Source organism: Lasiosphaeria miniovina, assembly GCF_030549165.1.
Source record: "Lasiosphaeria miniovina strain SMH2392-1A chromosome Unknown B0T26scaffold_5, whole genome shotgun sequence".
Lineage (NCBI taxonomy): Eukaryota > Fungi > Ascomycota > Sordariomycetes > Sordariales > Lasiosphaeriaceae > Lasiosphaeria > Lasiosphaeria miniovina.
The window spans coordinates 303,774-316,402 of NW_026848224.1; the positions used below are offsets into that span (position 1 = coordinate 303,774).

General features: G+C 52.9%; 3 protein-coding genes across 3 annotated transcripts; 2 read left to right on the top strand and 1 right to left on the bottom strand.

Annotated features, from left to right (window-relative positions):
• Positions 1 to 1,250: 1,250 nt before the first annotated feature.
• On the top strand, positions 1,251 to 2,154 carry B0T26DRAFT_676888 (uncharacterized protein; the record flags this gene model as incomplete). Its single annotated transcript, XM_060440027.1, has 6 exons — positions 1,251 to 1,324; positions 1,472 to 1,545; positions 1,780 to 1,830; positions 1,946 to 2,052; position 2,087; positions 2,132 to 2,154. 6 exons carry the CDS (start codon positions 1,251 to 1,253, stop codon positions 2,152 to 2,154), a joined length of 330 nt encoding a protein of 109 aa, XP_060293749.1.
• A 1,541-nt stretch (positions 2,155 to 3,695) lies between these two features.
• B0T26DRAFT_714286 (uncharacterized protein) lies at positions 3,696 to 4,250 on the top strand. Its single transcript, XM_060442180.1, has one exon. The coding sequence runs from the start codon at positions 3,756 to 3,758 to the stop codon at positions 4,032 to 4,034; it is 279 nt and encodes a 92-aa protein (XP_060293750.1). The 5' UTR covers positions 3,696 to 3,755; the 3' UTR covers positions 4,035 to 4,250.
• Positions 4,251 to 8,682: 4,432 nt separating this feature from the next.
• Positions 8,683 to 10,360, bottom strand: B0T26DRAFT_651788 (kinase-like protein; the record flags this gene model as incomplete). The annotated part of the gene is made up of 5 exons (XM_060438307.1): positions 8,683 to 8,870; positions 8,970 to 9,135; positions 9,215 to 9,510; positions 9,614 to 9,963; positions 10,065 to 10,360. 5 exons carry the CDS (start codon positions 10,358 to 10,360, stop codon positions 8,683 to 8,685), a joined length of 1,296 nt encoding a protein of 431 aa, XP_060293751.1.
• Between the last annotated feature and the right edge of the window lie 2,269 nt (positions 10,361 to 12,629).

A 12,629-nucleotide genomic window follows, 5' to 3' on the forward strand; every position in this document is an offset into this window, starting at 1 on the left:
AACGAGCGGGACCTGCGGGGCATGTACGCTGTCGAGCTCGGGCCTCGACACGCCCATGTGCAGCGGCGGGCTGGACGGCGAGGCGCCGCCGCCGTACGGGGTGTACGCGCTGTAGTTCCGCGGCACCAGCCCGACAGTGTTGTTTTTGTGGTTGTTGTGCTGCGGTGACTTTTTACGGCTTCAGCATTGCTATGACAGCTCTTCATAGGATTAACTGTGCCACCAAATTTACGGAGCCATGGTGACTGACGCGCTCGCCGAAAAAAGCCATGTCGAAAGGACGAGCCCCCTGAACCTACCTGAGCTGATTCGCCATGGAAGGCGCCAGACACTCTATCCGATCGGTCCCGAAGGGATCGCGCCTTTGGAAAGGAAAGCATCGCTGACTAGCCCGCTCAATACACTATTGAACTACGCTCTTCTTGATCAGAGATGAACCCGTGCAACGGAAAGAGCGTAGGTCTCGTGATCCTGAAGATAGTTGATGTTTAGTGCTTTGTACCTTCCCGATTTAGCCCCCCATTTGAACAGGGGGAAACAGCTAACACTAAAAACCCACACTATTGTACAATTTAGCAGAGAGAATTACCTCTGAAGAACGAAAATAAAAGGTAGTTTTGATATTAAATATAGCAAAGTTAACCAAAATACGTATATCGCGTTAAAGTGATCGATTGTGTTACATCTACATGCTCTCTTTGCAAGTGTTTGGGGCACCCTTCCTACGTAATCCCTTCGGGACCAATTGGACAGAGTGTCGGGCGCCTTCCATGGCGAATCAGGCCAGGTAGGTTCAGGTGGGCTCGAGTAAATATAGTTGAGCCTTCTCTGGCTGGCACTGAGTGCCGTAATGATACTCTAATAGGCTTTCGGCAGGTCGGTGTTGGCCTTGCCGTGTCGTTATTGCCGTTGCCCGCCATCGTAGTTGCCTTCTCGCCCAAGTTCAAGTTCAAGCAGCCGAAGCAGGCACCACGCTCATCAAGTAGTTTAAATATTTCATCCACCGCTATCTCTCTCCTCTTCTCTTCCCTTTCCTTTCCTTGTCATCGTTTCGTATCAAATCAACAATTTTGGTACATTCTGGTACAACAATTTTGCTACAACAAAATTTTCAAAAAAAAAAAATCATTATGAACAAGCTGTCCCCCACTCCTGCGTCTGGCAACGCCATTCCTCCTACGCCTCGCAGGGCCCCTCCTCCTGTGCCTGGCAGCGCCGCCGCGGCGGTCAATGCCCTCGTGGCGGCCAAAATGCCGCACTTTTCACGGTGCCTGTGCGGGGGCACCCACCTCTGCCCCTCGCCCCCGGCCGTCTCTGCTGCTTTGTGAGTCTCCCGAACCAATTGTGCCATCTCGAGGATATCACCGGTCTGTCTGATGTCAAGATCGTATGCTGATCGGATCCGATGCTAGGGAGGGGGACGTCGAGCTTGAGGGAGGGGGAGGGGGGGTGTGGACCGCCGGCTGTGGAGAGTGCGGTGGTTGACGTACCGCCAGGGGGTGACAGGGGTGTCAGCGCTTCTTGCGCTGTCGTTGGCCGTGTTCGGTAAGTCTCAGGAGCCTACTATAATATATCCCTCTTGTTGCCACAGTGACTGACGAATAATTAGGTTGGGGGTGGTCGTTGGGCTGGTGGATTGGTGGGGGAGCCGCGGGGGCTGTTATTATTATTATCGACATTGTTTTGGCGTTGGTGGCCCGCCCTGGGTGGGAATATCTTTATAATTTTGCCAACTAAATATGGTTGTTTTGGAATGCATTTCTCTCCACCGTGACCCAGATTTGCTATCGATATATAAAAACGACATCCACGTCCAGCTCCACCTAGTCGGTAAGCGTAGGTGACAGTCCGGATATTTTTTCATCGTTACCGACAGCAAAGGCGACACCCACGGTAGCACCCACGGTAACACTCTCGGTAACACCCACGGCAACATCAACCGCAGCACTAGCGGCAACATCAGCCGCGATATTTTCTTCGACCTCCACCTTGGCCAATCCGAGTATTTTCGTAAACAACGACGCCGATTCCGGGCTCGGCCCTGGTGCAAAGGTGGGACCCTTGACATATAATTACCCCTGACCAGCGTATGTTCTTGCCCCTCTGAGCAGGCGAGCCTTACAGAATACAGGTACACCATTCCATGGTAAATAGTTTACCGCAGCTGCCCGACAAGGGGCCCAGTTCGTGGCTTTTCAGGCCCCCTCGTTTTGATCCTTGAAATCTACACGAGTACTGTAAATACCTTATAAGTCAACGATGCCAAAAGCGGAACACGCCGGAAGCGGAACATGCCGTGCAAGCCACCAACGCCACCACTTCCTCCGCGCGCGCACACCGCTCCAACACGCACGACTTGTTCAATTCTTTTCCAAATTCCCTCTTTTCTACTGCATTCGACGCAGAACTGACTGGGCATCATCATCATGTGCGACTACGACGAGGAGTGCGTGTCGAACGCGCTCGAAATGGCCGAAAATGGCGTCTCTTTGCGCCGGGCCGCCTAGGAATAGGAGTATGGCATTCCACTTACAACACTTCATCGCCGTAATCGCGGAAACAACGCTTTACCGCTAGAAACCCTCAAATCGCCACCCAAAGGGCGAAGCGTGTTGACTCGGCGAGGCTCAACGGTGCCACCAAGGAAATAATGGAGGTTTGGTTTAAGCATTTCGACCTTCCTGCCGTCAGGGACACCAAGCCCGAGAACTGTTGGAATAAAGACGAGACAGGCCTGCAGGAAGGCCAGGGCAGGAGGCACTTCGACCGTGCGTTATTTTCAAGGGGAACAAGGTTCAACAGCAGTGATTTCCTTTGGAGATGGCGAGTTGTACAGCCTCTCGATTTGGGCGCCTTCTCGTCCCTGAAGCAACTGTACAGAAGGTCCCTGACTTTGACGACGGTATAGTCAGAGGCTACGCTTGTGGGCAAAAGGGCGATACTTGTGTGTTACTACAAGGCTCGGGAGATCGATAGAGGACCGGGCATGTGGAAGACTCCCTACAAGGTAGCGGACCTAACGATTCAGCTAGCCAAATTCAACATCGAGAAGAAGGCTAACAGGGCACAACGGGAGCTCTTCAGGAAGGTCGCAAAAGGCTTCATCCGGAAGGACGTCGGCCTGGCATTACTTTAACACGAAGTCGCGGTGTTGCGAGCGCAGTTGGAGCTTGCAAAGAATAAAAAGAAGAAGGCTGTCACTGCGGACCCGAATAAACGCTTTGTTGACATCACGAAGATCAGGCAGGCGCAGATTGAGGCCGGGGCTACTCAGGAAGACCTTGAAGAGAGCTCTGATGAAGGCCCTGTGGACGAGACGCAGTCCTATATTGTTTGCAAATAGCTTCATTGAACGGTAGTAATTTGAATGTTGACTGCCCCGGGCTTACACGGGCGGAAAAAAAACCAATGCCCGGCGGAACCACGAAGCACAAGTCCAACACGAAAGGTTCTCGGACCCGGCTAGCTACAACTCTCGCCCCGGTTTGCAATATTTCTATAATTTAAATAACCAAATATAATAGCTATTGCCCTCTGCTCGTCGTCAATCACCGCCCCGAATAAACCTCTCGATAAACTCACCCATACGTTGACGCGTTTCCGCATCATGGGCCACGTCATCCGGAGGGGCGCACGTCATGCCGTTGTGTCCACGCCATTCCAGAACACCTTGGCTGGCGTTGGGATGTCCACCCCTTTGGATAGTAGTAGCAGTAGCAGTAGCAGTGGGAGTGGCAGCAGCAGTAGCAGGTGCGATGAATATCTTGTTCTTGCGACGTCCACCCCTTTGGATAGTAGCAGCAGCAGCAACAGCAGAAGTGGGAGTGGCAGCAGCAGTAGCGGGTGCGGTGTATATCTTGTTCTTGCGATGTCGTGAGACGTTTGGGAAGATTCGGCGTAGCGCCCGCCCCCAGAGTCCCTTACTAGCCTCTTCCTGCTGCTGGGCTCTTGTGTCGTTAGGCTCGACTGAGTGCAATGTGGAAGGACATTTCTCCTTTTCAAAGACGTCGCCCGACTCTGATTGTGGCGCGTAAGGAGGAGGAGGAGGAAACGTAGGGTCCAGCTTGTCTTCGGGTAGCCAACACTTGCTTTCGTTCAGCAAGTTGGTTGAAGAGAAGCAGGGGTGTGAGAATACCTTGAAGACCATGATAGAGGAAGAGAGAGAGGTTATTATACCTCGCTCGATATAGGGTGGAGTTGATTTGATGGATTTGGTTGATTTGATAGATTTGGTTGATTTGGTTGATTTGGTTGATTTGGTTGATTTGGTTGATTTGGTTGATTTGGTTGATTTGGTTGATTTGGTTGATTTGGTTGATTTGGTTGATCTGGTGGATTTGATGGATTTGGTGGATTTGATGGATTTGGTTGATTTGGTGGATTTGGTTGATCTGGTGGATTTGGGTGAGGACTGGAAGAGCATTCTTGTTCTATTTGTACTCGTGCCGGCTGATTGAGTTTGACACCACGGCACGGCGTGAGTCTTCTCGGCGTACGTATCATCGGGTAGCAAATCTATGGTTGTGCCGAACCTTGACGCCTCTGGGCCGTTCAAAGTTCGGGTGTGTGGAGCGGAGCGGCCGGTATGTGGTGAGCCAGTTCCGGCTCCGAGAACCTTTCGTGTTGGACTTGTGCTTCCTGCTTCCGCCGGGTATTGGCGTTTTTTTCCGTGACCAACTTTAATCTATATATTATGCGAGGGCACGTAGGGAATGCATGTGTGTATTGCTTTTTATGGAAGCTAAGCTATCTACGCGTGGGCGGAGAATCTATGTGCGGGGGATAGGCTGGATCTGCAGGGGCCAACCAGTGCCCCGGGCTAGGCCTGGGCCTAGCACATATCAAATATCCACACCCCGCGTTTGGTGGCTTGGTCAGCCGCTTGTTGATGCATTAGCGCCAAATTCCGGCCGTGCCGTCAGCGCCAGTCAGCAGTGGAAAATATTCGCCCATATCGTAACCTAGCAAGCTGACCCCTGCAGGGCTTCCGTTTCTTCCATTTTTCTACTACTTCTTCTTGACTACAAGCTGTGCCTTCCGGTTAGCTCGCAATTGCTTACAGAACTGGTCCATAGAAGAGCCAGTCCGCTGCTGTTGTAGATGGACGATATACATCGCAGCCTCCTCGCCAATACGGCGGTTCCGCGCAATACGCTCGATTTCCCTAATGACCTCCAGCCGTAGAGAATACCACTGCAGCTCTGTCCGCCGGCCTGCCCGCCAACTATGGCCCCACCGACTATCTAAATCACGTACGGCTGGCTGGCCGTGTAGACCAACAGTCCATTCCTTCCAAAGACCCTCTACCGTTTTGATGGCGCGGCTCATGCTATACTGCGGTGGTTGCCCTGCAGTAGGTGGGCTAGCCGGCGCTGCAGGTGGGATAGCCGGTTCTGCAGGGGGTGCCGGTTCTACAGAGGTTGCCGGTCCTGTGGTAGCTGTAATGGCAACTCCCATCGTGCCATCTGAGCCTGTATTGGTTGCTTTGATGTGGACTGTTAGGCCATTTGAGAGCAGTGATAGAATATGGGAGCCTTGTTGTGACTGGCTACTAAGTGTCTTCTCAAGCTTCTGGTCCAGTTGAGTAATCCGTACCTCGTTCCGCATATCGATCGACTGGAGGAAGTCAGAGAGGACAGGCATAGCCTGTGTCAATACTGCTAGTTGGCTTGGCCTCTCTTCTTCTTGCGTAAAGGCCCGGATCTCCTGCGCGTATTGGAGATATGCCCTATGCTGAAAGACTGGATGGAGCCAGACTGGGCTCCTTGGATACCTCAGCATAAGGAAAGCTGAGTCCTGAAGGACTACCTCGCGAAGGTAGAAAAGCAAGTTCGTCAAGCCCATTGCTGCAAGGTCGTTGGCTTGCCCAGGACCAGATCCAAATCGGCCCTCCCACTGGCTAAGCTCTGGCCATATCATTGACAAAAGTTCAGGTGGCGGTACGAGGTTAGCGCGGCGGATCTCAAAGCACCCAATCTGCTTCGGGTGGCCGGCCATGGTACGCATAAACTCTCGAGGCAACGCATTCAGATAACAGCCGACCATTTGCTCCTGGTTCCAACGGCCAGCCCGGCGAATCTGGTCCTCGGAAACCCCCTTTAACTCAGCCGTCTTAGCCCTTGAACTGTGGCTGATATGGGTCTTCTTGTTGGAGGTGATCCTAGCGTACGAGAAGGCTTTGACAACCCACTCGCGTTGCGCATTGTACGAGAAAGGTTTCGTACGATCAGAGCTGTTGCTATTGCCTTTGATCAGTCGGATATCGTACCAGGCCGAGCGTTGGCTGAAGTCTGGGAAAGCCTCGTTGGTAAGGTCCCAGCGGAAAAGAAGGTAGAAAGCTACCGCGCCTAATAGGCAAAGCTGAGGATTCCGATTCCGTAGGGCGCCAGCAGTCTCCAGCCGGCCGTGCTGATTCTGCTTACCAGCACGTGTCGTCATAATTAGCGGTATACAACGGGTAGGGCCCTCTCCGACAAACTCGAAGGTAAAGAGATCCGAGAGCTCCAAAGCACGACGATCGCCACCGCGAGTAAGCATATAGTGACTAAGAAGAATGTCGACAATTGTACGGAGGTAGCACTCAGGCGATTCGCCAGTCTGTGCCCAAAGCCCCTGGCAGACCCGTAAAAGCTGGGGCTCCGTATATCCGTCAAGGAGGGTGTCACGGCCTTTGTCAGCGTAGTTGGCCTTGTCGCGTACTGCATCTCGGCGTTGTAAGGACTTGATATATTCCCGTACGCTATGCTCACGAGGAGACGGGTGACTGTTCATCCCTAGAGCCTTCTGGGTACAATATAGGTCGGTAATAGCTGTGACGTAGCTCCGGACCGATCGCCATGCTAGCCGAGTAGCCGTCCGGGGGGTCTCAGGGGCCGTCTTATAACTCTTGCCTCTAAGCGGCCGCTGTACCACACGCTCGACAAGGAAGAGGAGGAGCTTGTCTTCTGTAACAGTATCACGATCGTGATACTGCTTGGAAACACAGAACTCTTGGAATTCTCGCTTCTTTGGTTCGTACGCAATGGTGGTGTTCTTTGGCCGGTCTTGCTGGATCAGCTGGTGCACATTACGCGCGTTGGCGCGTAGTTCGGCACTATTCAGAGCAGTCCGCTCAGCGTGCTCGACGGCTGCCACTGTAATCGAGTCTTGCAGTTGCGCCGTCTTCCGTTGCGAAGTCCGGGCCATGGTTCAGTGCGGTGCAGTGTGGTGCGGGCGGTAGGCGGTATGGTAGATGGTGTGGTGTGGCGGGAGAGCGGACTTGGAAGACGCGTAAAGGCCGGAGACCGTGTATCTATAGCGCGTGAACAGGGGCCCAGTCATCCGGGCTAGCCCTGTGGTGGGCGAGGCCCCTGTATTACAGGGGCCTAGCCGGCCGGCTAGGCTCAATCTGGCGATAGAATCATCGACGGCGCTGAAAACACAAGCCAAGAAGCGAATATCGCATGCTGGCTAGCGTGGCCAGATTGGGTGATGCGCAGATATAGTGGGCCAGAAGTGTGGTCAGCGAGGGTCATCTGCAGTCAGCCGAGTGGTTGATACCACATACTCCTAGCCTTCATGTGTGTGTCTGTTTGCGCAACAGGATTCCAGAATTATAATATGTTTGACGAACCAAAGTAGTATAATAGGGATATTTGCCCATTACTTCTTCTTTTCCAACCTTCGATACCTCTACCTATCCACAAACATAATATTCACTGCTATACTAAAGTACTCCTGGTTACCTTGATATGCGGCTAAAAAACTGCCGTAGTACCCCTGAGCAAGGTTATGGGAAGCCCTACAGCAAAAATGTAGCAAAAAAACATACAACACCAGGGATTCGCCACTGACTTGCGCACAATGCGTACCCACTTTCGTAATGTTGATCTGGGGCATTAGGCTCCAGTCGGCACCGTCGTGACGTTGCCGCCGCCGGCATTAGGCGCCTAGGACAGCCGCCTCCTTGGTTACACGCATGCTTGTGTCGAGATGAAGAGTTGACGACCGTCGCCTCAACTGTCTGGGTTCTCTATATCGAAACGCGGAGCCGAGTATCATCAAGGCCGCGAACGCCGTCATGGTTGGCCCATGCCAACTATATGCAATCACATAACTAGCTCAATTGCCTACTTGCGAATAGCTTCACAATTTACTACGTTGTTGTTGTTGTTGTGTTCAAAAAGGGAGATCCACTGCTAGGGTGATTCTTTGGGGGTGGGGTAGGGCATCCGCCTTCAAACAGAGCTGAAGCAGTCATCTGTCATCGCCATCCAGCATAAATTGTTTGTCCTGCACACGTGCCACCCACACGTGAAGCATGTTTTGGACAGTTTGACATGACAGTTGTGATATCCGCGTCTTGCGGGTATCGAAGCGCGAATAGAAAATGAAGATGAAAACAGATGGGAGGGGACGCGTCAGGCGGCATGAAGTCTAGATGCGGCTCCGGCTCACGGACTAGCTCTTGAGGAGAAACGAAATTCGAGGGAAGGTGTTTTGACTACGAGGTGCCATTCTGCAGCGCCTTAATAGCTGAAAGTACAATCCGCTAGCTAATATAATACTACCGTCATAATTAACTAGTCTTGAAACAAACAACGAAAAAAAAGACAAGCGCCACAAAAAAACCACCCTCAAGGAATATCATAGCCTGCATGCTATCCCAGCTGGGCCGAGACCATTCTGATTTCGCCTCGACCCTTAAATGCCACCCTTAACCCAAGGGTCCTCCAATAGTTCCAATACTGACGGGCGTTGCTGTGGAAGCCAGCAGAGCACCTTGCGAATGAAATTCATAAAGACGACCGCATCGTTCCCCTTCAATGCCTTCTGCAGGGATTCCATTGTCCTTTCTGTCGGGACCTTGACTGTGGCATGCTTCCACGTGCCTAGAGCGATGTAGTGAATATATCGTCTTGAGCGAGATGGGGAGGCGAGGGAACGAAAGAGGGGGAGAGGGGAAAACGGGAGAATAAAAAAGAACCTACCATCTTTGTCCCAAAACTTTTCACAAGCCTTACTCTTGCTGAGAAATTCTCTTGGCGGTGGACCCATCAACGCGACCATTTCAGCAAGATGGTGGGCCGTGTAGAGCTCCATGCCTAGCTCGTCGTGGTTCTTGAAGAGGGATGTCGGCTGCATCAAGTCCCAGGCCTGGGCGTGTCTTGATATCAGCTAAATGGCAAATACAAATATCGGGGTGGCGGCAAGGAAAAGTAGAATGGAGCCTCACCGTAAGAGCATAGGACCAGACGTCGACGGCATGACCCCATATCATGCCAAGATTGACCTCGGGTGACCGATACCTCAAGGGCATGGCAGTGCCCTGATGTGCATCGCCAATCCGGGCCAGGCCAAAGTCGCAGAGGATAATTTCACCGGCCCCGGACATTATGTCCCGAGAGGTATAGACGACGCCATCCTCTGTTACCTTCCGGGGCGAGGGGTTGGACTTCGTTTCGGATATGGCTGCCTCGGCAAAGATGGAGCGGTCGATAATTTCGAAATGCAGGTTGCCCGAGTGGAAGTCTTGTCGAGCGAGGTCAGCCGCGCTGGAGACCACTTGCACGCAGGTGAGGGGCTGGAGACCACCTGCACGCAGGTGAGGGGCTGGAGGAATTGGGGCACGTACCAGTATGCGTGACGTTGGCGACGGCGTGCAGGTAGATGAGGCCAAGGAGCGCCTTGACAAGGGCCATCTGGACTACGTTTTGGGGAAGGATCAGGTCTGGCTTTGTCTTCTGGTATTGCAGCAGACTGAAACCCAGAGGCTCGAAAACGAAAACATGGTGAGTGGTGCCCGGCTGTGGCCTCGGAATCGTGAAATGGTCGTCTATTTGGCGGAGATGGGCCCGCATGAGGTCTGTCACCTCACGCTGTGTGTCCTGAGCTAGGGTATTGCGAAGGTGCTCGAATATCTCGAGCTCCCGGATGACTGGAAGGGTGTTGATGTGAATCTTGAGCGCCTTGTACTCTTTTTTCCTGGAAAAAGACTCAGTCTTTAGAAAGTCATGACACTGACGAGGTACGCATGTAACTCGAGGTAATTCTCCGACACGTCATGCCCGGACAGGTCAACTCACCAGAGATTGTAACAAAGCCAGACAGTTGAACTGGATCCATACCCAAGCTTGGCAATTATCTGGTACTGGTTTTTGCCATGTGGGATGATCTGGCCGAGGCGAGCGGGATACCGTTCCTTGGGGTCATAGGTCGGGTCTTTTTCCTCCTCCACCTTTTCCGCAGGGTCGATGAGTTGGAACCCTGTGGTTGGAAATGTGAGTGGAAATGTGAGAGGGGGGGCGGAAACAGGCTCCGCCTTCTTTTCCGGGCCCGCCGAGTTCGATGAGGTCGAGTGTGTGCTTGAGGATCGAGACATGGTGGAGGGCGAAGCAGCAGCAACAGCAGCTAGCGAACACGTGACTAGGACAAGAGGGCGAGTGCCGTGATTGAGCTTTCTCGATGTAGATGCCGCAACCAAGCCTAAGGTTGACAACCACACTCGCCTCATCTTCATAGGTGAGAAGTGCGACTTGTGAGGGAAAAGCTTGCGACTTAAATAAGTCGATGGGTTGTGCAATGCGCAATGTGTAATGTGCGCGTCCAAGACGAGACGCGGCGCGGTTCGGTAGGTGGGCCTCTAAGTCCCGTGTTCCTTACGTAATCGTTCCACAGCGGCCCAGTGCCACTGGAACCCCGGGAGCTAACTGTTAACCGTTGGGTCTAGGACGAACCATCCCCTCTGCAGACCGTTGGTCTGTTCAATATTATACCTCTGCCGGGTTTAAAACCTTTGTGGAGCGACTTCCAGCCCCCTGTATCTTTGGGTTATATCCCCTGCTTAGGAAGTCACTCTATAAGCTGTTGGACGGTGCCACTCGCGATACCGTGCCCTATAATCAATGTAATAGTGCTAAACATGCCCGTATAGGCTCTCTCATTTAATATACTGTACCTTATTCACACGCTGGCCGAGGCAACAAACCTCAAGGTTGGAGCTGAACTTGGTCCGGCGGTTTCATATTTCCGCGCAAATAAGTCCCTGCAACAAGAACAAAACATGCAGCACCCTCCCGTAAGTCGGATCGTGAAAACAGGGCTGGATACGCGCCATACACGCTTATACGCGCGTGTTACTCGGTCTCAGGTCCTCTTCTTGGCCCGAAGCCAGCCCCCATCCCCTCAACAGTGTGTCAGTGACGGGACTGAGGCAGTGAGGCGACGTGAAACCTCTTTAACGGCGCAAACACGGCGCCTTGGGCTCCAACGGGAGTCTCGGGACGCAACCATCAGCCCTGGGACCCAGCAAGTCGTCCCGACACGTCTCCCAACGCCCTTCAGCGCCGTCCTAGGCCACCCGGAAATGACCCAACACACCAGCTATAACCACCTTGACGTGTCTATTTTGGATTTTATTTCGTGCGTTGCTCGCCAAGACGCCTTTCAATGCCGGTCAACGGCATTCACCGCCGTCCTAGGCCCACCAACACATGTAAGCTCGCTCCATGCCAACGATCACCTTTGCTTCTATTCTAGGTTTTATTCCGCGTGTGGCTCCCCCACACCTTGTTCAGCGCCATCCTGGGCCACCTCAATCTGGTGAAGCACACCGGCAACAGCCCACTTTTCCTTTTTTTTCTAGGATTGATTCCGCGTGTGGCTCTCCAACTCGCCGTCCAACGCCGTCCAACGCCGTCTAACGCCGTCCAACGCCGTCCTGGGCCTTCTCAAAATCATGAAGCACACAGTCAACAACCCATTTCTGCTCCTATTTTTACCGCATTGAAGGAGAGCGCGCCGCCTGCGTGTTGCGCACAGGCCACGGGGCGTGTTCTCAGTTTCGCCCAACCCCCACCGATGGCTGCTCTGATCCCCTGCCGGAGACCACATTCGACAGTCGAAACTCGCATTTCGCCCTCCGCAGGACCTATGATGACGCCCACTCCACTCAGCAGGCGGCGTTAGGTAGCTGAGAGAGCTCCCGAGGCCTGTTAGAAATCCGTTCTTACGCGTTCATGAGTTTCAGGGTCACCAACTTGACTTGACCAAGCTGTCCAACAAGTTCAACGCAAGGGTTGATTAACACCATGATCAAGGCTTGGGACTCGAGGGTTGACCGTCCTGTCCGGTTGTCGGCGCTTCGGGGTATAAAGATGTCGGCGATGGTCGGATATCCAGGGGAGAAAAGAACAGCATCATCAGTCCATCAGCTTTTCAGTTCCAGTCTCTTCTTCATCTCAACTCTTTTCCAGTTTCCACCTTCGATTCAATCTCAGGTTTACCTTTTCGTTCTCCAACTTTTCCCAACACCACATCATCAACAATGTCGAAAATCGGCGGTCTCAAGATCATCGGATCGGTCACGCTGGACGCCATCAAGACAGCGGCTAGCACCAAAGCCAGTACGTGGGAAACCGCGCTAACCACTGGCAGTACCACTATAAAATCCTAAAACCCGAGAGCGGGCTCTACTAGTTTCAAGTAAGCAAAATATTCCTTCACCTTGGTGCAGTCCAGAAACACCTACCCTCTGTACTCACGCGCAGAGCAGTGGATCCTACCCGCACAAGTCCCACACCGACAAGACTGAGACGTTGGACGTGGTGAGTTGTAAAATTTTCGAGGGGGAGGATGGAAAGCGACTCAAG